This window comes from Oratosquilla oratoria, chromosome 9 (genome assembly GCF_046742065.1).
Source record: "Oratosquilla oratoria isolate Oo_2021 chromosome 9, ASM4674206v1, whole genome shotgun sequence".
NCBI lineage: Eukaryota > Metazoa > Arthropoda > Malacostraca > Stomatopoda > Squillidae > Oratosquilla > Oratosquilla oratoria.
The window spans coordinates 59,309,408-59,334,865 of record NC_134785.1 but is presented as its reverse complement, the minus strand read 5'-3'; the positions used below and the strand labels follow the sequence as shown (position 1 = coordinate 59,334,865).

Here is a 25,458-nt window from a genome sequence, read left to right as displayed (position 1 = left end):
TTGGCAGCATGAAATCTGGGTCCAGTCTTAAGTGAAGAAATAGTTTATTGTAGCATCGGTTTTCCCCCCCTTTTCCAGGCCAGGACCCATCCCCAAGACCTAGTTACCATGGCAGCAGCAGCATTACTGGGTACCCGGCTACTCCTTCACCCCACAAGATCTCTGACGCTTCCTCAGGGTCGCCTTCCACCCCTGAAACTTGCTCTGAAGTCAGTGTGAGTTTCCAATGGATGTTCTTTATTTTGATTTTGATTTTGTCTAGTTTTTAGCAGTTTTATTAGTGTTTGTTACTGCTACAACTGCACATTATTTTCGAGTACCATCATCCCCCCCTCTCTCTCTCTCTCTCTCTCCCTTTCTCCCTCTTTCTCTCTCCCTCTTTCTCTCTCTCTCTCCCCCTCTCTCTCCCCCTCTCTCTCTCCCCCCTCTCTCTCTCTCCCCCCTCTCTCTCTCTCTCTCTCTCTCTCTCCCCCCTCTCTCTCTCTCTCTCTCTCTCTCTCTCTCTCTCTCTCTCTCTTTCTCTCTCTCTCTCTCTCCTCCCCTTTCATGTCTTTTTTTTTCTTTTTCTTTTTTCTAGTAAGTCATTGCTTCTTAAATTGCTCATTATTCATCAATGACATGTATCTATTTTTGTGGTAATTTAGAGAAGGTCTATTCATAATTTATTGAGCACAGCATGTTGTTATGGCTTAAATGCTGAGTTTGTTCACCTGTAGTGTAGGAGTTCCTGTCCTAGCATAAGGATAACATCTCCAGCGTTAAGAAGAAAGGACATGGAAGGACAGATATCCTTTCTACCCCATAAGTCCATAAAAGAACTGGCTGTATAAATCTAACATGATACGAACTTACCTTGTTCAAGAAGCCAAATAACACTTTTTTTTATATATATAGCTGTTTTGTATGCAGAAAACAGAACCAGGAGTGGGTTGCAACCATCAATGTTAGTAATTATACTGCTAGCTTGCCGCTTGTGTAATAGCCAGGCCTCTTAATCTATGATTGATGATAGATCAATATACCAAAGGGTCTTTACCCCTAAGAAGGGAGGTAGCCAAAAAATAAAGGGATAAAATCCACTCCTACCCATTCGATCCCCACATACTCCACTCTCATTTACCCCACTCCCTCCCTCTTATCTTGGCTCCTCCTGGATGATGGGTCATTCCTGTATCTCGCCCACTGCCCTGGGTCAGAAGCAGTGTCCCAAGACACAGCACATCCACAGCAAGGCCACTTCATTTAATCAGTGACCCTCCCTCTCCATCCCCTCATGCAGAAAAAGAGAAGACGGTGAGAAATCCCTTTGGGCTATGTCAAATTATTTTTTCACACACGCTCCCTCACCCCCCCCATCCCCCACCCACTCCCTTTCAGCCATCACAGCATCATCCACACACAACCATTCTCCATTCACCCCTATTTTCTGTCTTCTCCCTTTCTTCTCCAACAGATATTCCCGTTTCCAACTGCCTCTTTTACCCTATCCTTCCATCTCATCATAGGTCGCTCCCTGATGTTCACATCTACCTCTGCCTTCCACACCTTTTCTACTAATCTTTCTTCACTCATTCTTTGTATGTGTCTAAACCATCCCAATACTTTTTCATCAATCCTATCTCCCAACTCCCTTTCCACCCACATTCTCCTCTTCACCTCAATTCTTACTCTATCCAGCCAAGTAACTACTATCATACTTCTTAGGCACCTCATCTCAAACACATTCAAACTCCTCTCTTCCTCTCTTATGTTCCATATTTGTGCCCCATACAGAGCTGTTGGCACAATCACTCCTTCACACAATCTCCTCTTGGCAATAATTCCCAAATGTCTAGATCTCGTTACATTTTTTAATCTCTCAATCTACATTCTACCTCCATCTCCACTCCTCCCTTTCCCACCACATTCACATCCAAGTATCTAAAACTATCCCTGACCCATTACCCTTGCATTTACCTCCCACACCACCCCATCCATGTTTAGATTGAACAGCCAAGGTGACATAACACATCCCTGAAGAAGTCCCACCTTTACCTCAAAACACTCACTCTCTCCATTTCCGATTCTAACACAAGCTGTACTACTGTCGTAAAAACTCTGGACTGCTCTGAACAGCTTTCCTTCTATCCTATATATCTGTAATACTTCCCACAGTGCCTTCCTATCTACCCTGTCATAAGCCATTTCTAAATCTGTAAAGGCCCAAAAAACATCCTTACCTTTTCCTAAAGCTTTCTCACATATCTTACCACAAAAATCTGGTCCACACAACCCCTACCTGTTCTAAACCCACATTGTTCCTCACCAATTACTCCTGTTCCGCTCTTAATCATCTCAATCAAAACTCTCCAATAAGCCTTCCCGACTACTGATCCCTTTGAAACTACTACACTCACACTTGTCCCCTTTTCCCTTGTAAAGTGGACCTATACAGGCAATTCTCCAGTCCTCCGGCACTCTACCCACTTAAACATTATATAACCCCACCAGCCAGTCCACCATCACCGTACTTTTATATATATATATAGACATTCTGCATGACATCCATCCAACCCAGGTGCCTTACCTGCTCACATCATCGTAACAGCTGCCTTCACCTCATCTTTCCTTATTTTTCCTCCATTTTCCTCACACTGTCATTTTCTCATCTGTGCTACATCCATGTACATTAAAAGACCCAAACCTTAAGGTGTTGGAAGACTCCTCCCAGATCCTCTTGTGCCTGCTCTCTTTTTTTAACACAGTCCCGTTTTTGTCACCTTTTATGACTCGAAGTGGAAATACTTGGTGGCGGTATTATTTTTCCTCACAACAGGGTTTGGTAAAATGAGAAATGAATATTCATAGAATTGGTACAGGATATTAACAAGAGTGGGGGACATCATAACAGAGGGACAGTCACAGTATAATAAAATATCATCATTTCTCTATGAATAGAGATTTCCTTTACCACAGACAAAATGATGTGTGGCTCTGGTCCGTAGGGACACCCCATATAGACCCTAAAGTATCAGCTGCATGCTACTGAGCAGCTTTCAATCCCACAATAACATGCAGCCAATACCCCAGACAGGGATAGATCAATTTAATGTAGTAAATCCACCCTCCCAGAGAGTACGAATATGTGCATATAGTATATTGGATTCTGCTGTGGAGATGCTATCTTCCTGCATGGCTTCTGACCCAAGTAATAGGCAAGGGACAGGGATGGCCCTTCATCTTTAAGGCGCTAAGGAAAAAAGGGCAACAGATGGGTGTGGGATGGGTGGAGGGTTGGTGCATGCCTTGGCTGACTACCTCCCTTATAAGGGATAAGAAGCCTTTTGGTATATGCATAGATTATTGGATTAGATGAGTTTGTGATACTGTAACTAAATATTTGATTGTAATATCTGGTCACTGAAATGTAAAGTTATCAAACTTTTTTTTTTCTCTAGGTTCCTGAAGAAGAAGATGAAGAGCCCCCACCACCACCAGTGGCCACACGTCCTGAACGCACCAAATCTATTTACACAAAGCCAATAGAGGAGGAGACGAATGCAAATGGGACTCCCTTAGACAAAAACCGAAACCCTCAGGCAGTACCAGCTACAACAACTACAACTACTACAACTACAGTACCAGTTTCAACTAACACAAATACTAATACTAGGTGGGCTCATTGGGCAAAAGTTTACTGTTTCAGAGGAACATAAATTTGGTCATTGTTATCCCCACAATGATTCATTTACTTCAGTATAATAGGATTTGTTCAAAGTCTTAAATGCCTGATGATTGTCGGTGTTTAAAAGATCAATAGTTGTCTGTATGTCATTAATTTTGATTGATTTTGTGGATTACATTTTGTTTAGTGTAAGCACAGCAGTAGAACGAACAGCGGAAAAACAAAAGAAAAAGAAGATGAGTGACGAGGAGATCCTAGAAAAGCTACGAGTAATTGTTGCTGTGGGAGATCCCAATAGAAAATACACAAAGATGGAGAAGATTGGTCAAGGGTAAGTGTTGTTAATTGTTGGAGGTTGAGGTTAATATTGTACAATTTCAGTTTTGAATTTACATGGAATTTAAGAGAGGCAGAAAGAAAAAAAATTGAATCTGAGATGAAATATCTGGGGTTACTAGGTCTTGCAACACTGCTTCTGACCCAGGGCAGCGGGTGAAATGCAGGGATGACCTGGCATCCAGGAGGTGCCAAGATGGGAGGGAGTGGAGTATGGAATGGGTGGGAGTGGTTTTGATGCCTTTGGTTTTTTGGCTACCTCCCTTATAAGGAGGGAAAAAAGCCTTTGGTGCATATATGTACTAGGTTGGATAGTGAAAAATGAGGAGGTGAAGAGGAGAGCGGGAGTGGAAAAAGAGATGAAAGATAGGGATGATGAAAAAGTATTGGGATGGTTTGGACACATGAAAAGAATGAATGAAGAAAGATTAGTAAAAGAAGGCAGAGGTGGAGGGAGTGAATTTAAGGGGATGACAGAGGAGATAGGGTTGATAAAAGAATATTGGGATGGCTTGGACACATGGAAAGAATGAGTGAAGAAATATTAGTAAAAGAGATGTGGTAGGCAGAGGTGGGGGGAGTGAACATGAAGGGGTGACCAAGGGTGAGATGGATGGATGGGGTAAAAGAGGCATTTGGAAAGAGGGGAATGTTTGTTGAGGAAGGATGGGAAAAGGCAGAAGATAGGGGTAAATGAAGAATTGTTGTGTATGGATGATGCTGTGATGCATGAAAGAGTGGGGGTGGGGAGCATATGTGAATATTTTGATGGAGCGTGAAGGGATTTCTCCCCGTCGTCTATTTTTTCTGCACGAGGAGATGGAGAGAGGGGGTCGCTGATTGAACAAAGCGGCCTTGCTGTGGATGTGCTGTGTCGTGCTGCATTGCTTCTGACCCAGAACAGTGGGTGAGATGCAGGGATGATCCATCCAGGAGGACCCAAGAAAAGAGAGAGGGAGGAGTAGTGAATAGAAATGAAATGGATGGGAGTGAATTTATACCTTTGACTTTGGCAACCTTCCTTTGTAAATGGGTAGAGGACCTTGGAATAAGTATGTATATAGTATTATTATTTTATTTGTTTATTTATTTATTTATATTTTTCATTTCTGTCAACAGTGCCTCAGGAACAGTCTACACTGCTATAGAGACAGCAACAGGTGTTGAGGTTGCTATCAAGCAGATGAACCTTTCCCAACAGCCCAAGAAGGAGTTGATTATCAATGAAATATTGGTTATGAAGGAGAACAAACATCCAAATGTTGTTAACTATTTGGACTCTTACCTAGTCAGTGAAGAATTATGGGTAAGTTATTTTTTTGATTGATTTATTTTTTATTTTTTTATTTATTTATTTTCCCTCCCTCCTCCATGGTTCTCCAATCTGTCTCTAATTCTTTTCTCACTCTTACCTTTTCATCTCTTTCCCCACTCCCCCACAGCCCTCCTTTTCTTCCTCTCTTCCAGCTCTTCTACTTCTTCCTTTCTCTTTTGCTTCTAATTCACTCTCCATACTCCATGTAACTCCCAAAGCCTAAGTGTAAATTGAAACATAGGCGACGGAGGTGACCCAGTACAAAACAAAGGCAGACTTCCTGTTGCTGAAAGTACACTTTGAACTTCTCACTTCAAATGCTTCCAGATGTGTTGCTACCTCAGCATTTCAAATGAGAGGGAAGTTCAAACTGTACTTTAATTCAGAAACAGGAATCTGCCTTTGCTGTGCTGCATTGCCTGAGTCCCCTGCATCTCGGTTTCCGCAGAGGTTCCCTTTGCGTACCCCTTCTCCCCTCCCCTATGGCTGAAAAGTCAACTGGTAGTCAGTACAAAATAAACTGTTAATTGTAACATATTACCAAAGGCTGACGGAAGTGAAATTACATCTTTCCTACCTGTGTGTGAATTATTTCTTTTTAAGTGATGCCCTAATTGTTTTCTCCAGGTGGTGATGGAGTACCTGCCTGGTGGGTCTCTTACAGATGTTGTCACGGAAACCTGTATGGACGAAGGGCAAATTGCAGCTGTGTGCAGGTATGTTCCTGTGTAGCCTGTGGCAGTGACACTTTTTTCTGAACATGTCATCAATCACTGTGTGGAGTAGTAGTGTGAAAATGGGAAAGTTAAAGGCAGAGGAGGAATTGTTATATTTTTTCTTATCTTGGATAAAGATGTGCGAGGTTTAAAAAATTAAATCATCCTTTGTGGTTTTTAGGATTTATAATTCAGTAGAATGGCAGCATTTGAAATAAAAAATCTCTGTAAGTGGTGCTGTCACAGCATAGATTTATTGTTCATAAATAACTTGTATACATGTGCACATACAAAAAAGCCCTTTCCACCACAGAAGAGGATGGCAAACTCGAAATATGCATCCACCCTTCACCTATTCCTCCCCATTCAGTATTCATTTTTTGCCCCCCTCCCACCTTAGCACCTTGTGGATTGAGGGTCATCCACATTCCCTTCCACATTGCTTGGATGAAATACTATTTTTGTAAAATATTCATAACTTGTGTATTTTTTTCTTTACAGAGAAGTACTTCAAGCACTTGAATTCCTTCATCTAAATCAAGTTATTCACAGAGATATTAAGTCAGATAATATACTATTAGGAATGGATGGAAGTGTTAAATTAAGTAAGTATTGATGTATAGTCTTACTCCAAGACACAGAAAATTTAAGATTTATTTTATGATGAAATGGTAGGGAGTGAACCAGCTTTGTCTGTTGGGCCCTGCTGTAGAAGTGCTGTATCTTGTTGCATAGTCCTTGACCAATAGAAGGTTACTGACAAGGGTCATAATGCCCACAATCACCTAGGAGATTTGTTATGGACATACTTTAGATCCGTGTTTCTTAACCTTTTACCCTTGCGTAACCTTCAAAATAAATTCCATGTCTCAAGGAACCCCTGCGCAAAAAAATATATATATACCATATCTTTCTCATTTTATTTTCATTGTAATAATAGGTTAGATAGGATGATGCCTATATTATATTATTACAATAACCTTTTGCGGAACCTTAGGGTTCTGTGGAACCCTGGTGGAGAAATGCTGATTTAGATGAATGCTGTCTGGCTCTGGTCCTTAGGTGTTACTCTAAAGCCTCTAAAATATTGACAATATATCACTATGTCATCAATACCTCATGATGTTTCTAATTCAGAATTTTTTTTCATATTACAGCTGATTTTGGGTTCTGTGCCCAGATATCTCCGGAGCAGAATAAACGGACAACTATGGTGGGAACTCCGTATTGGATGGCACCAGAAGTTGTTACTAGAAAACAATATGGACCCAAAGTGGATATTTGGTCCTTAGGTATCATGGCAATTGAGATGATTGAAGGTAAGTGTGAGCAGAATGTTGTGTCAGTAGTTGCCTGTCTATCCATATACCAAAGGCTTCCTCCTCCTTAATCAGGAGGTAGCCAAAGCAAAAGGCATGCAAAGGACAAAGGATTACAAAGGTGGAGCATGCCAGCAGGAGACCTTTTGGTCCATATCAAGGTCGGATGCAAAAAAAAAAATCATAATGATAAATAGATACATACATACATATACCAAGGCTTTTTTCCCCCTTACCAGGGGGGGTAGCCAAAAAGGACAAGGCACAAAAACATTCCCACCCATTTCATCCCCGAAAACACTCCACACACTCCACAGAGGTGAGTGGAGAATGGTTGTATATGGATGATGTTGTGATTGCATGAGGAGGAATGGGCGGGGGGGTGGGGTAGTATGTGTGAGTAAATTTTGACGCAGCCCGAAGGGATTTCTCCCCGTCCTCTCCTTATATGCAAGGGGGGACGGAGAGGGGGGGGTCGCCGATTAAATGAAGTGGCCTTGCTGTGGATGTGCTGTGTCTTGCGACACTGCTTCTGACCCAGGGCGGTGGGCAGGGTGCAGGGATGACCCGTCATCCAGGAGGTGCTCAGATGAGAGGGAGGGTGGGAGGGTGGGAGGGGTGTGGAGTGTATTTAGGGATGAAATGGGTGGGAGTGTTTTTATGCCTTTCCCTTTTTGGCTACCTCCCTTGGAAGGGGGAAAAAGCCTTGGTATATGTATGTATGTATAGTTAAAGAATAAACATACAGGTAAATAGTGTATACATACATACATATACCAAGGTTTTTTTTTTCCCCTTACAAGGGAGGTAGCCAAAAAGGAAAGGAATAAAATCATACCCACCCATTCCATCCCTGAATTACACTCCACACCCCTCCACCCTCCCTCTTATCTTAGCACCTCCTGGATGACGGGTCATCCCTGCACCTTGTCCACAGCCCTGGATCAGAAGCAGTGTTGCAAGACACAGCACATCCACAGCAAGGCCGCTTCATTAAATCGGTGACCCCCCCCTCTCCATCCCCCCATGCATAAAAGGAGAAGACAGGGAGAAATCCCTTCGGGCTGCATCATATTTTGCTCACACATACTACCTCACCCCCCCATCCCCCCGCCCATTCCACCTCATGCATCACAACATCATCCATATACAACCATTCTCCATTCACCCCTATCTTCTGTCCTCTCCCGTCCTTCCTCAACAGACATTCCCCTCTTCCCCAAAGCCCCCTTCACCCCATCCATCTACCTCATCCTAGGACGTCCCCTCATGTTCACTCCCTCCACATCTGCCTTCCATACCTCTTTTACTAATCTTTCTTCACTCATTCTTTCCATGTGTCCAAACCATCCTAATACTCTTTCATCAACCCTATCTCCCAACTCCCTTTCCACCCTTGTTCTCCTCACCTCCTCATTTCTCACTCTATCCAGCCTAGTAACCCCCATCATACTTCTCAGACACCTCATCTCAAACACATTCAAACTCCTTCTCTCTTCCTCTCTTATGTTCCATGTTTCTGCCCCATGCAGTGCTGTTCACACAATCACCCCGTCATACAGTCTCCTCTTAGCATCCATTCCCAAATGTCTATTCCTCATTACACTTTTTGATCCACCAAGGCATTTACTCACTTCTCTCAATCTACATTCTACCTCCACCTCCACCCCACCTTTTCCTGCCACATTTGCACCCAAGTATCTAAAACTATCCACTTCCTCCAGTTGCTCTACCTTAATGCTCACTTCCAGTCTACTGCCACTTTCACCCCTTGAACATCACATCACCTTACTTTTACCCACATTTATTTACTAGGTAAATAGTAGATAATAATGCTTACTTCGTCTGCTGCCACTTTCACCCCTTGAACATCTCACCACCTTACTTTTACCCACATTTATTTACTAGGTAAATAGTAAATAATAATGCTCGCTTCCAGTCTGCTGCCACTTTCACCCCTTGAACATCTCATCACCTTACTTTTACCCACATTTATTTACTAGGTAAATAGTAAATAATAATGCTCACTTCCAGTCTGCTGCCACTTTCACCCCTTGAACATCTCATCACCTTACTTTTACCCACATTTATTTACCAGGTAAATAGTAAATAATAATAAATTCACATATAACTAATAATAGATGAGAATCGGGCAAATAATAATAAACAAACAGAAAAATGATAACTAAAATAATATAAAATAAATGAGTCATTACAGCACCTGCTTCCACCCATTCCATTCCCATCTGCCACCCTTGTTTCACCTCTCATCCCTGTTCCTTGTGGATGAAGGGTCTTCTCCGTCTCCTGCCCACTGCCCTGGGTCAGAAGCAATGCTACAAGACAAAGAACATCCACAGCAAGGCTGCTTCGTTTAATTGCCGACCCCCCTCTGTCCCCTCATGCAGAAAATAGAGAAAATTGGGAGAAATCTCTTCAGGCTACGTCAAAATATCATCCACATACAACCTTTCTTTTCTCCCCCTCCATCCGTTGCATCAAAGTATCTGTACACAGCCATTTACCACTCATCTTATTTCCTGCCTTCTCCTTTCCTTGCTTAACAGTTGTTACCCTCTTGTTCAAAACCCTTCACCCCATCCATCAATCCATCCATCACATCCTTGGTTGTCCCCTCAAGTTGACTCCATCCACCTCTGCCTTCCACACCTCTTTTACTAACCTTTCTTCAATCATACTTTCTATGTGACCAAACCATCCCAATACTCTTTCATCATCTGTATCTGCCATCTCCTTTTCCACCTCATTTCTCACTTTATTCAACCTAGTAACCCCTACCACACTTCTCAGACATTTTCATCTCAAACACATTTAAACTTTTCCTCTCTGCTTCTCTTCAATTCCAAGACTCCACCCTGTACAGTGTTGTATCAGTAGTTGCCTGTCTATCCATATACCATGCAACTTTTACATGGTTTAAGCAAGAGGATGTTCCTTTCCTATGCCTTGCTAGTTTTCCATTTTGTTACTTGTTATGAGGATGAGGGCAGGGGCTGTCAGCATTACAGTGTAGCAGGCTGTGGCACATTAACAAACACTTGAAACATTGCAGGAAAGTTTTTTTTTTTTTTTTCTTTCTTTCTTACCTCAAGCTCTTAGTCCAAAGTAAGAGTTCCTAATGATTGTGGTCTTTTTTCAGGTGAACCCCCATATTTAAATGAAAATCCGTTGCGTGCTCTTTACCTTATTGCAACTAATGGTAAGCCAGAAATTAAGGAAAGAGACAAGCTTTCTCATGTTTTTCAAGATTTCTTGGACCTGTGTCTTGAGGTAGAGGTAGAAAAAAGGTCATCCGCAACTCAATTATTGAAGGTAAGATATGGATATCATGGTACTTCATGGTATATAATAAATTATGTGGGAATAGTGTGGAGTTCATTGTGAATTTTGTGTGCATTCATGTTTTTTATATTTTGTCAACAATTGGTTGGGTGGAGGACATATGGGTGTGTGTGATTGGAAAAATTAAATGAAGGGATAAAGAAGTGAAATGCTGTCATTTATGTAGGAACAAAATTCTTTTAAATTATACTACTTAACTTTCTCCCAAACAATCCGACTTCATTTTCAGCACCCATTCCTGAAGTTGGCCAGACCACTGTCAAGCCTGAATCCTCTCATTGTAGCAGCCAAGGAAGCAGCAAAGAACCACTAATACACTAAGCCAAAATAGATCAATTAATCAATCTGTTGCCCTGGGTCTCTCTTGCTGGAGACCCAGGGCTCCCCAGGATGGATGCTACCTGCAAGTCTCATTATCAGGTCTTTTCACTTTAGATCACTCCCTCGTATATGGATGTTAAGAGTAATTCCAGTAAAGAAGTGAGAACGCAAAGCAGCAGGAATCTCGTGTAATGAAGTTACCAAGCTGCTGGGCCAGTGATTACTATAGTATCCAAGCTTCTGCTGCCATAATGGCATCTATTTTGGGACTGGCTTGCAGGGAACATTTCCCAAATATCCATCATTTGGTCATGATATTGTTGAAGATAGCATTTATACATTTGTGTGGTTTTTATTTGTGTGTATATATAAATGTTTATGTATATTTCGTATGTATATACATACATGTGTTTTATGTTCATTATAATTTGTGTGCACAGATTTTATTTATTTATTTATATATATATTTATTTTTCAATTGGCCTTTACTTTTTGATTGTGAGGGTAGTACTCTTAGGGGAAAGGTAATTTGGATTCTGTAGTCTTTGAGATGTTATATTATATGTATCTTACAGGCTTTTACCTGTCATTGGTTCCTTAAAAGGCATGGATAACTCAATGCTGTTGTCATACTTTAGAATCTGGTTGAATTTATATCATGCATACCTAACACGTTGCTCAGGTGGAAGGCAATGCAGCGATGCCAATGATATCATGATAGAAAAGTATGTGATGGTTACAAGTAGGGAAGTTTGCAGTTCTGAGTCTGACATTTGGCTTGAAACATAATCTACTATGAAATGCATATGGTAAGGTATTGATTATTCTATTTCACCACAAGTGAAGTGTTGCTTACTCAATTGCAATCAGTTTCCCCTATTAGGAGTGCATAGTTTACTACTTACACACAATTCCAGAGATAAAGGCCAATATATACAAAAGGGGCTAAAACAAAGAAAAATATGTATGTACATAGATACAAGGGCATCATTGTCATGTATGTATATGGTAAACTTGTATTTTGGCATTTTGAAAGACAGTGAAGTCAGTAAACAATATTTCAATAATTGCATGGGCAAAAATAGAGTGCAGTTTGTAAAGAAGTGTCATCATTAGAGAGTGTTATAGTCTTGAGCATTCCCAGGTGACTAGGTTGCACATGTCTTGTCTCCCTTCTGCTAGGTGCTCAACTATCTGTTGTTCACATGTAATGTGCAGCCACTTTCCCAGTAACTGACCTTGAGTGTGAGAATACAATAATATAGGCCACTTTTGCAATATGTCACTATAGACAAGACTGAGAAAGTGACACTGGAAAAATTGTCAAGCTGCTTACACAATGGCAATCTTTTGCTTATTGAAATTTAATCAAAAGTGACACTTTCAGGAAATTGAGTGAAAACTCTTATCTAAATACTTGGTTTACTGTATACATAATATATATTTGAGATCTTTGTGTATACAAATATTCAATCTTTTATCCAGCAAGATCAGAAGAGTATAAGATTAAACCTTATGGAGTTGAAATATTTGTGCATGTTAAACTTTGAAGAAATAATAGAGGGTAAAGTTTGATAAACAAAAGACAACAGTTGATGGGCACAGCTGATTGCAACTGTAAATATATTTTCAGCAATTACAGCCTTGTTCCAGCTTACACGTGTACCTGAGTATAATAGTGTTTAAATCATAGTATACTATAAAAATTACGTTTACCGAATGGAATAAGACATTTTGATATTTTCTGGTTATCGTATCGTCGGCATATGGATAACCAGATGTTTGTGCAAAAGTTTACTCCATCAAAATTTATAGATTCTTTGCACCATTCCAAAATACAGGTGCCTATTTTTTTTTTCTCTTTCTCCCATATGTTACACCCAAAGCACTGGTACTTGTTTCCCAGTACAGTAGAAAATCTTCACCATCAGCATTGGATCTAAATAGTTTTACACTTGCATATTCCAAAATGCATTTTCCCTTCCCTCATTGTAATGGAAGACAACATTCAAATACATCTTTCACATTTTATTACAATATTTTAAGCATTTGATAAGTGCAGCTTTTCAATGTAAAGTTATACCTAAATCTTTTCCTTTATTTAGAGTAGTTTTCTTTACTTCATGATTAGTTTTCCTTGTGGCTTCATCTCATCAACAGGGTGTGTGCTAAATTTATCTTTCTTAAGAACCAAGACCTCAGCAAACCTCACCCACATACTGACAGAAATACCTTCCACTAGTGAAAAAACTCATCTCTCTATCCAGCTTTAAAACATTTTCAACACATTGCACCATTATGATCATTGATCTGTGTAATGTTATCTTCAAAGAGAGTACTGGTGAATTGTCAACTTTCCAGGGTTGATCAGTCAATTGCCTTATTTCTTGCAGATGTGAACCTAGAAACTGGTTCAGCCCATGGGTCACTCAGATATTTTACTACACATCTGATGACAAGTAACCCAAGAACCGTAGTACGTGTAAAGAAATTGATGAATAAAAGTATTTATAAATATTCATGTTGTTCATTAGGAGCGACACCTAAACTAACTGGTTTCTGGATAAAAGATTGCATTTGTATCTATGTACACAAGTTGGTATGTATGTATATACATTTTTATTTATCTTTTATTAATTTATAAGATTAATCAAAATTTACATAAACATTTACATATAATACAACTTCTATGTTTGAAGATCCTGTTTTCACACTTATGTTAATTTAAGCCATACAATGTACCTATATGCTTTGGAGGGTTTAGGCATGTTTCCTAAATTCTGCAGTATTTTGGTTTACAAGCTCTTTCCAATGCAATATCTCCTAAACATGCCAAGCCAGAAGACATCAAGCTTTCAGCACTGAACATTGCTGCTCTTTTATGAATTTTAGCATGAAACGTGTTGCTTCCGTACTCAATGATGCATCAAATGATCTGGATTCTCACTAATTGTTTTGTTGGAAAGAACAGCCTCATGGATCTGATAAGATGAAGGTTCTAAGAGCAGGAAGGTTAGCTTTGGTAAGACTTACGGGGCAAGACTTTAGGGAGAGGGTGATGAACCAGAGGTAGGTCTTCTAGGAAATACGTGGCCAGATGAGGGGTTGCCTTGATCTGAGTAAGGTGCTATGATGGGAGGAATGTAGACTTAAATTCAAGAACTAGCACTTGTAAATACGACAATGTTTAATCCCTTCCTCCTAGTGATACTCTTCAGATCTTAAGGCCAGTGCCAATGCTCTTTCAGTTGAGGTGGATGAACTTGGGATGAAATAGGATCTTGATTTATAGAGACGCCGATATTATCCAAGTCTGCTTCCTCTGCCAAGTAAGAAAAAGGCATTAGGTAGAGCAAAATTAATGAAGGTCATTACTAGGTGGAAGAGATTAAGGGTGGTGTGGATAACGATTGATTCTGGGTTGAGATTGGTCTGTGAAGGCCATTAACATGAAGCATTTATTGGGGGTCTAATAGAATTTTATATTAAGATTAATGCACTAGGGCAGCACTAAGATCATGGCAGTGCAGATCCCAAGGATGGAGCGAGCACAAGTTCCGTACGACGAGTCTATGCTAGTGAGTGACCAGAGGCACCTGCTAAGGTTAGTAGAACGAGTTAGCTCAGGCAGCTGTTGCTAAGGTCCCTAATATAAGTAAACTGAGGCAGCTGCACAAGTCCTTGGTAATAGCAGGCCAAGGTTACTGTGGGAGTCCCTAGGATTTTAGTCCAAGATGACTGCAGAAGTTGAGACAAGTTTTGCGAATATGCAGGGCAGGTCCATAGGTTGAAGGATTATGTACTAATGCTAATGAGAGGAGGGATATGCTATAGAAATTCAGCATGACTTTTTATTCAGATGTTCATAGGTGTGAGGACAAAGGCTTGAATTACTTAAAATAACCGAGAGGAGAGTTGTGTAGCGGAAGCTGTATATTACAAATACAAACTTGACTGTATCAGTCAAGCCTTTCAGTGATGCCTCATGAGTCTGTCTCAACTTTTAAGTTCTGCATAGATAAGCAGTTCATCAAAACATCTAAAATGTGTGCAAATGAGCGAGCAAAGTGAATATATGTGCAGCTGAGTAGAAGCTAAGTGTAATGGATTTCTCCATAAAATCCCATAGATTTTGTCGTTATGATAAACTTTTAGACATTTGTGTGTGAAGGGTCACTGCCTCAGTAATAATAATGAAATAATAATAATAATGATAGTAATGATAATAATAGTTTATAAATGACATGGCAAAGACTTGTGCTTGAGGGATTTAGTGTACATAGATGTGATTTTGATAAAGGAGTAACTGAAACACCATTGGAAGGTCAGAGTATAGATGTAGCAAAATATTTATGTTAACCAAAGTTCGATTGAGTTTGATGTCGAGTGTGTGGCACTGTGTAAATGAAGTCTATTAATCTTATCTTTGATACTTGTGTCTTAATTTAGCTCCTGTTAGTCACTTTACAGAACAAAGGGGAAAAAAAGCACTCCTTGTTATGCAAGACCACAATAATCGACTTAAAAGTGAGACAGACTGACACCAGTACGAGTGTCACAATGTATAAATTGTAATATTGGAATTTTCCACCTTTGTATTCCTATCTACATGGAGCTTGAATGAGGGCAGAGTTGTTAGCATTGAAGTGGCAGCATTAAACCATGTAACTACTTAAAGCTTTTTTTTTAAGGTGTTAAGTCAATGGTTGATGTACCTACCAGCTTTCAGGTGTCCTGTTAGCTTTTGGAATCTATTGGTCGGCAGTTTTCCTGACGCCATTAGAACGTATTGGCTCTTGGTTATCTGGTCAGCTGTTGGTAACCCTTAGCTGCCCGTTTTCCTGTCAGCCGTCGGTTAACCAGTTGTATTCTTGACCTTTTTGTAATTCTGTTGAAGTTTATAAAGCATGATTAACATAATCTCTTAACTTGGAACATGCAAAATGTTTGACTATATTAAAGACATGCTTCAAACTAAACGTGGAATAGGTCATCCTATGCCTTAAGTCTTCAAACTGGGCTGCCGACAGCTGAAGGTTTTTAGCTGACACACCTGCACTGTGATGGTAAAGCTCTCAGTAACTTGAAAGGGTAAATATAGTGTATAGGTTAGTTAGTCGAGCACGTCAAGCAGCCAGGTCACATATACTGATCTGGGTGATCAAGAGTCTCATAAATCAACTTAGAATTAGCCCAAACTCAGTCCTGCTTACCAAATCTTTCCTGGATAGGGAAAAAACCTGTTTCCTGTTTTAAACAGTGGTCAAGGTGTTTGTAACATTTAAATGAATACCAGTCTTTCGGTGAGATGCCTCATGTCTTGTGGCCGCACATTTCACCCACTTTTTACCATTGTTCCATGCATGGCAAGTGGTAAAAAGTGATGAGATCAAACTCGTGATATGTGCAGCGTGTCTCACCACATCATGCCTTGCAAGATGCCTGGAGGGCGACAAGTGCTTTTCGTGTGTATGTGTGGTGTCTTTGGACTATAAATTTGTGTGTTAATCTTTCTGTTAACAGTGCAGGAAAATGATTAATGTATTTTGAAGTGTTTGTCACTTGTTGACCATAATGTAGATGGTACGAGACAATAGCATCGGCTACTACCCTTTAATAATGACCTGAGCATGAATTTAGTTTTTTGTGCATTTAAGTAAAAGAATGCACTCCCTTTGTGGAGTTGGTAATCACAACTATCATTGGTATGAATGGCTTGATTGACCCTGAAGATTAAGCATTAAAAAATGTATCGGAAGTGTGAGCCACCTTGTTAGCCGCAGCTCCTTGTTTGTCCAAGCTCAATGCTGACTTGATTCATGAATTGATAAAAAGTATATATTTTCATAATTTCATCATTTTACTTTAGGACAAATGTTTTGGAAGATTACAACTCGAGTCAAAATAATAAAAAGCCGGATTAATGTTCGCCACAATTTTCCTATCACGGCATGGACAGCCAAGAGGTGAACAAGACATCAGGCATACTAATATGGTGTAAATTTGCTGTCTATGCATGATAAAGTCTTCCGTTCAATATCATTTAGGGATACAGGACATGACGGCACATTTGGTCTCCTGTATAATTGAGTTGTTCTCTTTGGTTGACTGAACTGCAAGGGAAAGATCACTGGTGTAGCAATTCTTCTTTTTCTTTGTCATTATTATTATTCCAACTAGTCCTTTGTTCATAATTTTGCCATATTTCTGTCTATTTAGTTAAATGTATTCTTCATTAAACTTCTACTTTCTTCATTCAGTATTGTTAACCTACAATCAATAGTATATCAGTCTACAGTAATAATTGTTGCCTCAAGTTAAACTGACTTGAAAATCAGCCCCCACAGGAGCTGGCAATGGGCTTCAGGCCTTCCCAATGCTCTCTTGGAAATGTGTGTAAGACTGTCACCAGTTTATAGTAGTAGGAGGGAGCCAGTTATTAGCTCTCCTTATGAGAAAAGGGAGGAACTACAGCTGAACTTGAGGGATCCAAAAGTGTCAGGCCCCTTAGGATGTGTAAGCAAGGGTGTGGATGGGTTTTAAAGACTCAACAGGAAGACAGTCTTGATGAACATCTTGCAGGACCACCACTCCCATCAACGGTTCCACTGGGTTGCATGTTTACGAAATTCTCTTGGAGAAAAAAATATATATATATATTAGATATTCCTAAACCCTGCACAGTTAAGTTGTGAGAGTGAGTGTAGTACTGTATACATGTTAATTTGAGGATGGGCAAATTCCTTGGGTCCCAACAGTTATGGCAGTTTGGCAACCATTTTTGTGGTCATTCACTTCTCTCCCCCGTCTGCAGTACGCATCCATAGTCACATACTAAACAGCTCTTCAAAATACTAGTTCCAGCTATCTGCACACTTTTTCTGTAGCCTGGCCTCCATTTATAATTTATCCTACTCTTCATTATTATCATTTCTTTTTCTTTCTTAGATCACTAAGTGGGGTAACTTTGTCTGAAGTTAATAATAAAGTTCCAGCACCTCGCATCAGACAATTTGGCACTAACTCAGGGGAATGGGTGGGTTGACTGGCTGCCAAACAAAATGAAATGAAATAGAGGAATAGTCATTGTCGAGAGTTTCGCCGACTAAACTTGCAGCCTCACCATCATTGGCAGCAGCCCTTGGGCACTTCCATCAAAACAGTAGCAGTGGGAGCAGTTTTTGGTTATTAGCTCTCCTTGTGCAAAAAGTTAGGAATACTGTTAACAAATCTTTATTCTGGTCCTGCCCAGTGACCCTTGGAACTGCACTTCCAGCTGGAAGCAAAGATATGGACAGAGAGCGGGGAAATTTGTGACACGACATTTATATTGCAGGACCACCACGTGAAGACAGTCCCTCACTGGAAGGGGAAATTGTTTGGCCAAATTGTGGCAATTTAATGAGGTGAAATCTTGAGGAGAAACTAAAGCAAAATTGTTGTAGAACTTGTATGCTGGAATTGTTAGGCAAAAATAAGGCAAAATTTTCGTACAACCGTAGAGTTAGCGTAACCTGAAAAATGAATGCATCAAGGACTGGCAGGTCATGAGCAAAAGTGATAGAGATGCTAATGGGTAATTTTATTTATTTACAGTGAGTCCTCCTTATATGGTAATTCTTTATACGGTAAATTCACAGTTTCGGTATTTGGTAATTACTACCCTCGATTCTATTTACGGTAAGAAAAATTCGCAGATACAGTATCCACTAGATATTTGGAAGAGGAAAGATCAAGGAGAAGGTACATCTGCCTACATGTTATAATGGGTTCGGTATACAGAAATTTCAATTTGTGGTAAGGTTTTCAGGAATGCATATGTACCATATAACAAGGACTACTGTATTTAGTTGTTGTTTTTTGGGGGGGGAGGTAAAAAAGTGGCAGCATAGTACTTTGTACTTTTTGGGTTATTAACTCGAGTGGTATGGGAGTCCTTACTAGCGGTGCAGCTGACGACGTGTATGTATATATTTCCTAGTCTAGTTTTACAGGAATTTATTATTAACATATCCCACCTTTACTTTCCTTAGTTCAAAACTTAACTAATGTCTGCTCTGAGCCTTCTTAATGTATAGGGTGTCATTACCCATATGCAAGTCTGCATCTACATTTCGGCGTGTGCAGTGTGTAGGCATATATGCATGTGCATTTCACCTTAGTGTATTCACCTGCATGTCTTCATGGATGACACTGATGGCTTTGGTGTCTTGTGCTCATACTTCTCTCACATTTTAGGCATCTTCAAGTTACTCTGAACATTTGCCACCTCTGCTGGGAGTGCATTCCATCTTAAAATTTTCCAGTTTGGGAAACCATTTTTTCCCAGTCTGTGTTTTGTCTTTGTGTCCTCTCATTGCATTTACTGACCACCAAATGTAGATACTGTATCTACTTTCTATCAATTTCTTCCCTTTTGTGCATTGTTATATCTCTACTTTCTTTTAAAGATGTTATCCAAGGGGTTCTACCCTTCTTCATATGATACATAATGCAGTTCAGGGACCCAGAGAGAGTGTGGTGTGTGTGTGTATGTGTGGTGTATATATATGTGTGGTGTGTGCGTATGTGTGGTGTGTGCGTATGTGTGGTGTGTGTGTGTGTGTGTGTAATTCACATGGTCTTGTATCATGTGTTGGACTCATGATCGACAGCTACTACCCTCCCAGAAGAAAGCTCAGCTCGTATATGATCAATCTATGGGTAATGCTGTGACCTCACACACACCCAACTCCCTGCCCACGAGAGTTGGAGTAACAACTCGCAGCGCAGCGAGCTGTTCCACCAACTCTCATGGGCGGGGAGTTTGGTGTGTATGTGCACGCATGTGTAAACATGCGTGCATTTTACCAAATGCAATATACTAGATAGGATCTATACTTGTGGGGTGCATTATCTTTGCATCTTTATCTACCTACTGTACCTACTTTAAATTAAGGATCAAAACAGCAACCAAATTGATCCCCAGCTTAGTGGACAGACCATATGAAGAGTCTATGCATTAGATCTGCCATCAGTAAAAGAGAGAAGGGGGTGGGGGAATGAATTGCATTGTTTACACGAGTGAAAGGAGTGAATAAATCTGACAGGATATTTTGATTTGGAATAGAAGGGTTTCACTAAGTTATGGAAATAAATTTGAAAAATATGCAGTTTTCTGTAAAATGCATAAACTCCAGGAATTGCCTAAAAGAGGAGAAAACAATTCTCTTAAATTTTAAACTAGATTTATGAATAGAATGAAAAGACAAAACCATACAAACAGGTCCTTTCCTGTAATTTATCAATTGTTGCACCACAGTGGTGGGCAACAGTCCATAGGTCTCTAGGAAGAAACTTCAGGCTGTATTAGTGTGGGACAGTTTCTATGTCTGGCTGAAAATGGTAATGTAAGGGGAACAGTTGATGGTCAACTTACCATGTATGAAAAGATGTAAGAAATACAATTGAAGTTGATAGATATCTTGGGCCCCTCTGGGCTGTAACTCCTGATGGAAGTGAGAGGGGTTGATGGGTTTTGAAAATGGGCAGCTTTGCTATCCATCCTGCAGAAATATCACATGCAGGTACCCATCATTGTTCCCTCCTTTTCTTGTATATCACAGCTAGGTAAATACACATGCTGTTCTAATACATTTGCACTCTTCATGAGGAAATTAATTTTAAAAAGTCTTGAAGACCAACTAAATTGCAAGTGTGCAAGATAGAGACCATGTAATTATAAATTCCTAATAATTGTTGCCTTGAAATTCACTGACTGAAGACCTGTAACTATACAATGATAGACATCAGTCTCCCTCCCCACAAAAAACACACACACACACACACACACACACACTAGACAAGCAAACTAGACACTGCGAGATACAATGGCGGGACACCACAAGCATAGCTCCCCTTCCCGCTAAATACAACTAGGTAAATACACACACACACACACACACACACACACAATCATTAATCTCTCTGGGAAGACGGATTATCCTGTGATGTTGTATTAGTGTGGGACTGTGCTGTTACACAAATTGTACTGTTGCCTCTGACCTATCCTCTGTGAAGGGACATTTCAGTGCCAACTAAGATCTCCAAAGGATGGTCACCACAAATCCACATTTGGGGTGTGCAATACCTTTTCTAGATGCACAAGACACAAACCCCAAGTGATTTGCATAGAATATTTCAATGGGGTATGTTTGTATCTATAGGAACTATATAATTGTAATGTACAGGAAAAGATCAGCACTCAAGGATTCATGTCTTTTTGTCTAGCTTATGCCTAATTTTGGATTCAACGAATTTACTTATTTGTAGTATACAGGAAAGGAGCAATACTTGATGGGTCCCTTCTGCTACTCTACGTATTTATCATACCTAGCCTCAAATTCATGTACAGTTCCAGTTGTATGTGTGTGTATATGTGTGCGTATGTGTGTGTACAAATGTTTATGCATGTGTATATGTGTGTGTGTACAAATGTATATGCATGTGTGTATGTGCATGCACATTTGTGTGTATATGGATACATATGTGTGCATGCATGTACCTACACACTATATTTATAGATAATTGGCACATGCAATTATATGTAGATGTATACTGGCAATGAATATATAATGAATAGTGCCCTGAGAAAAAAAGTACTTTTGTCTCAGATTGTACTTTTGACAGTAATGGTGGCAGCAGTTCCCCCAAAGAGATGCAACCTAATATTATTAGCCTATGGCGTCATCTTGCCCCGTTCCCTCCTCTCCCTGCTCTGCTTTGTACAAAATGAGACTTGAATCTTCATTTTATATACACATAACTGTCGGATACAAGAATAAAAGTATGAATTTTGATTGTGGTATAATTTTGTTATCCTAGAAGTTACAATTTCAGGTAACTAATAAAGTTATGTTTAATGGAACGAGGAATTTTTCTTGCTTACTGGTATCCCAAAACAAAATTGTTTCTCCGGTGATGGTGTCGTTCAAAACATGACGGCAAGAAATCACGGATAAAAATCACTTGGGATGGACTGTCTTTACCCTTACCCTCACCGAATCTTTTTTATGACTCGTTTATATACTTAACGTCCCCAATGCACAAGAGCACGATAATACATGAACATTTAAACCGCGAATACAAACGAAGTCGACCGACCCTAACGAGAACTGTTTGGGATAGGGAGGGTAGCTGAATGGAAGCTTGTCCAGGGAATTCGCGGGTGATGGCCTGCGCGTGAGTGAACCAACGCACCGCCAGCCAACCGGTGTATGATGCCGACTAACTATAGAAAAGATGGTTGGGTGGAGTACGTGTATTTGACCCTGGAAAAATGTGGAAGTTCGAGGACACGGGATTTGACGATTGCCTGGAATGGATAATTTATTTCATTAAATATATTTACGAGAACAGCTGCAAAGGATGACATTGGACAGACGTGACTAGTGAGATCCTACAAGGCTTTGTTGTTGTTATTGTTGTTCCCTAGAATGTATGGTCGAGTAATCCCGTCTCCCTTGGTGGAACGGGGTTTTCCCACAGATCCCTAATAGTGTGTTTCTTGTGTTGTTTGCGTGCATGATTGTGTACAATGCAGTCTTCCATGTGCTGTATAGTATGGGGTGAAGTGTTATATCCTGGACAGTTGTGTGATGCGGTAGACAAGGCCTTAGGACACCACCAATGTCCCTGTATACATTTATATGCTACGAGTGCTGTAGTTACGCCAGCCTAAGCAAATAAGACCAATATCATGAAAAGAGTAGAAAACGAAGATTGCAAATTACCACTAGGTCATCAATGACCCAGTAACTTGTATATAATACAAGAGTACATATACTGGCATGTATTCATATACGTATTTGCTTACTAGGTATGATTTGGACTATGCTCGTGAGGTTACGTCTGTATCTCCAATTATCTAACTTTGCTTTAAACTAAACCATGTCCGCCTGGATTCCATACGTGTGTTTTGTGGTGTATGGGCATTTACACGTGTGCCTATGTGTGTGTACGTGTGTGCGCGCGCGCCTGTGTATGGGTGTGTGTGTGTGTGTATGTGTGCGTGTGTGTGTGAGCCTGTGTGTGTGTGTGTGTGTGCCTGTGTGTGTGTGTGCCTGTGTATGCCTGTGTGTGTGTGTGTGTGTGTGTGTGTGCCTGTATGTGTGTGTGCCTGTATGTGTGTGTGTGTATGTGCGTGATTGTGTGTGTGTGTGTGTGTGTGTGTGTGTGTATGTACGTGCTTGTGTGTGTATGTGTGCGCACGCGACTTAGGGTGCTTGCATGTATGTATATGTACGTACGTATGTATGTATGTGCGTGTGTACGTGCGCACGCATACCTTATTTGGCATCTGCATCCCTGCTCCCATACACTACGAGAATTCCTCTGCAGTGTCCCTACTACATCCCTAGAGTGTCTATCCCCTTGGCACTGACTCATGGAAAGAGAGCGATAAGACAGATAAGATACTGGCAATCTGCCTTGCGGGGCAACACTCACATCTTCCTACGTCTCAGTCCAGTGCCAATCGATGCCTCAGGGCCACGGACACCTCCTTCAGTATCGACATCGAACAAGTTCAGTTTTAGTTCTAAGTGTGACCGCGAACAATATACAGTAGTCGTTGTCGTCGTCGTCTATGGGGAGGACGCGACTCGTGGTGGACGACTGATCCCGCGCCGGGACGATTGCGGTAGGTAACCTCGGTTAGTACTTAAAGTACTTAAATTACTGGATCCCAATATAATCCTTCCTGAGGGATCCACACAACTTCCTTCACAAGACCGAAAACTAGCCAAAGATGCTTAGCGATTTTTGGCAGCAGAGTTGAAGCGATCTCCCGAAGACGAGGAAACAGAATTCCATAAACGTAGGGGGGGACACTGGGAAACGGGTCGAGATTCCGTGGTGCAGTATGTCGACGCGACATGCAAGCTTTGGCGTGTGTCACGAGTGTTCAATGGAGAATGAAAAGATCTTTGTCGGAGGGAGATTGATCCCATGACAAGTGTGTGAACCATAATGGTAACAGAGTAAACTTGTTCAGCCGAAGGACGGAACTAAGTGAACAAAATGTGGACTGGTGTACCGCAATAAAAAAAAAAAAAAAAAAAAAATCTGCCAGAATAAACTATGTAGAACAAGTGTTGTACTCTAGAACATAGAAGTCCAAGTAGAAGCTGATACAGTGACAAACTATTATTTCATGTTTCAAATACATATTGGAACATGCAAATACGAAATATAAACAAAACATAGGTTGCAACAAATCCGAGTCATTATCGATAACAGCGACATCTAGAATGACGAATGAAAACTTCCCTTAAACATGATGCAAATATACAAAATACTATCATGTTGCAGTGTGAAGTAAGTATTATTCTGTAGAATATGGAAATACACAAAATACGAAATTTTATGGTAATATGCGAGAGAATGCAGAACGTTCAATTGTTAACCCGTTCAATACATTATTAGGATTGGCAGACATTTGAATTTCAAATGACTTGATGAACATTTCATTAATTATTCTCATAATTATCATATTATTATCATATCATTATCACTATTATTACATCTATAATTATCATCAACATCGTGATCTGGGTAATAAAATACGACTTATCTTAAAAATTGAGACTCCCTTTGCCTCCGTGTCTGCCCATCGGCTAAATGAAATAATCTGAGATTAGCTAGAACAAAAACATTCGAATTAAGTCGACGTGTTGAACGAACGAATGAAGTTACACAAACAAACCAAACCCGGCGTCGCCTTTTCTTTTATTCCTGCTGCCTCCAGGCGATTCTATTTGCCAGAGGGGAGTGGGAGTGTGTGTGTTGGGAGGGGGGCGGGGTGAAAGAGTCGAGTGATCAATGAAGATCTCAGTCGTTAATGTCGAGTACTGACGACCGTAGTCGTAATCTGTGGAGATTTTTTTTTCTCGTGAACCCCCCCCCCCCACCTTTCCTCCCTCCCCCACCCCACCACGAAAGATACGAAAACCTGGAGATAAGATATTGCAACCTTCCATCCCTCGTTTGCTCTCGGGCCTTAATTTCCATTTCAATTCAATGACATTTAAGCGATTCCTTTCAATAATAATGACACTCTTCATACACTTTCTCATGACTGGCATACTTGTGTGTTGGGGTTTGTTTCGAGATGCAGAAAACTGAATACAAAGAGGCGCGTGTTCATGTACGTGTGTGTGTGTGGGGGGGGGGGATCTGGTGAGGTAATAATACTCCCCTAAAAAAAAGGATGTATGTGGGATAATTACCAATTTAAGTGATAAAATAAGAAGGAAGCATTACCATTCAAGATACGAAAAATACACACATTCAAAAGAGATTAAAAGTAATTTTACATTAATGTCAACCATAGCTATACACGCTACCATGTGTACTACGCTCCTCTAACAATCTGAATAGTTATTA

At 40.4% G+C, this 25,458-nt stretch overlaps 2 protein-coding genes and 1 long non-coding RNA gene across 8 annotated transcripts in view; 2 read left to right on the top strand and 1 right to left on the bottom strand.

Annotated features, from left to right (window-relative positions):
- The window catches only part of Pak (serine/threonine-protein kinase PAK 3-like protein), a 31,736-nt gene extending 14,449 nt beyond the window's left edge, over positions 1 to 17,287 (top strand). For all 5 annotated transcript variants that reach the window (XM_076190623.1, XM_076190619.1, XM_076190620.1 and 2 more), the window contains 9 exons: positions 79 to 215; positions 3,438 to 3,652; positions 3,852 to 3,995; positions 5,120 to 5,306; positions 5,943 to 6,031; positions 6,533 to 6,636; positions 7,189 to 7,350; positions 10,511 to 10,683; positions 10,943 to 17,287. In XM_076190623.1, coding sequence (XP_076046738.1) covers positions 79 to 215; positions 3,438 to 3,652; positions 3,852 to 3,995; positions 5,120 to 5,306; positions 5,943 to 6,031; positions 6,533 to 6,636; positions 7,189 to 7,350; positions 10,511 to 10,683; positions 10,943 to 11,026 — 1,295 coding nt within the window. In that variant the 3' untranslated portion in view covers positions 11,027 to 17,287. The remainder of the gene's footprint in view (positions 1 to 78; positions 216 to 3,437; positions 3,653 to 3,851; positions 3,996 to 5,119; positions 5,307 to 5,942; positions 6,032 to 6,532; positions 6,637 to 7,188; positions 7,351 to 10,510; positions 10,684 to 10,942) is intronic.
- Positions 13,140 to 22,802, bottom strand: LOC143028470 (uncharacterized). Its single transcript, XR_012966734.1, has 2 exons — positions 15,754 to 22,802; positions 13,140 to 14,356 (listed from the first exon to the last, which is right to left on the bottom strand). It is a non-coding gene; the product is annotated as an uncharacterized LOC143028470 (long non-coding RNA).
- A 719-nt stretch (positions 22,803 to 23,521) lies between these two features.
- The window catches only part of LOC143028468 (serine/threonine-protein kinase PAK 2-like), an 18,972-nt gene continuing 17,035 nt past the window's right edge, over positions 23,522 to 25,458 (top strand). The window contains exon 1 of one of the 2 annotated variants that reach the window (XM_076190618.1): positions 23,522 to 23,713. Coding sequence is in view for 1 of the 2 variants with exons in the window: in XM_076190617.1 (XP_076046732.1) it covers positions 24,350 to 24,390 (41 nt within the window). In the remaining variant the exon portion in view is untranslated. Of the gene's footprint in view, positions 23,714 to 23,762; positions 24,391 to 25,458 lie in introns of those variants that run through there. The other variant, XM_076190617.1, reaches the window with a different exon arrangement.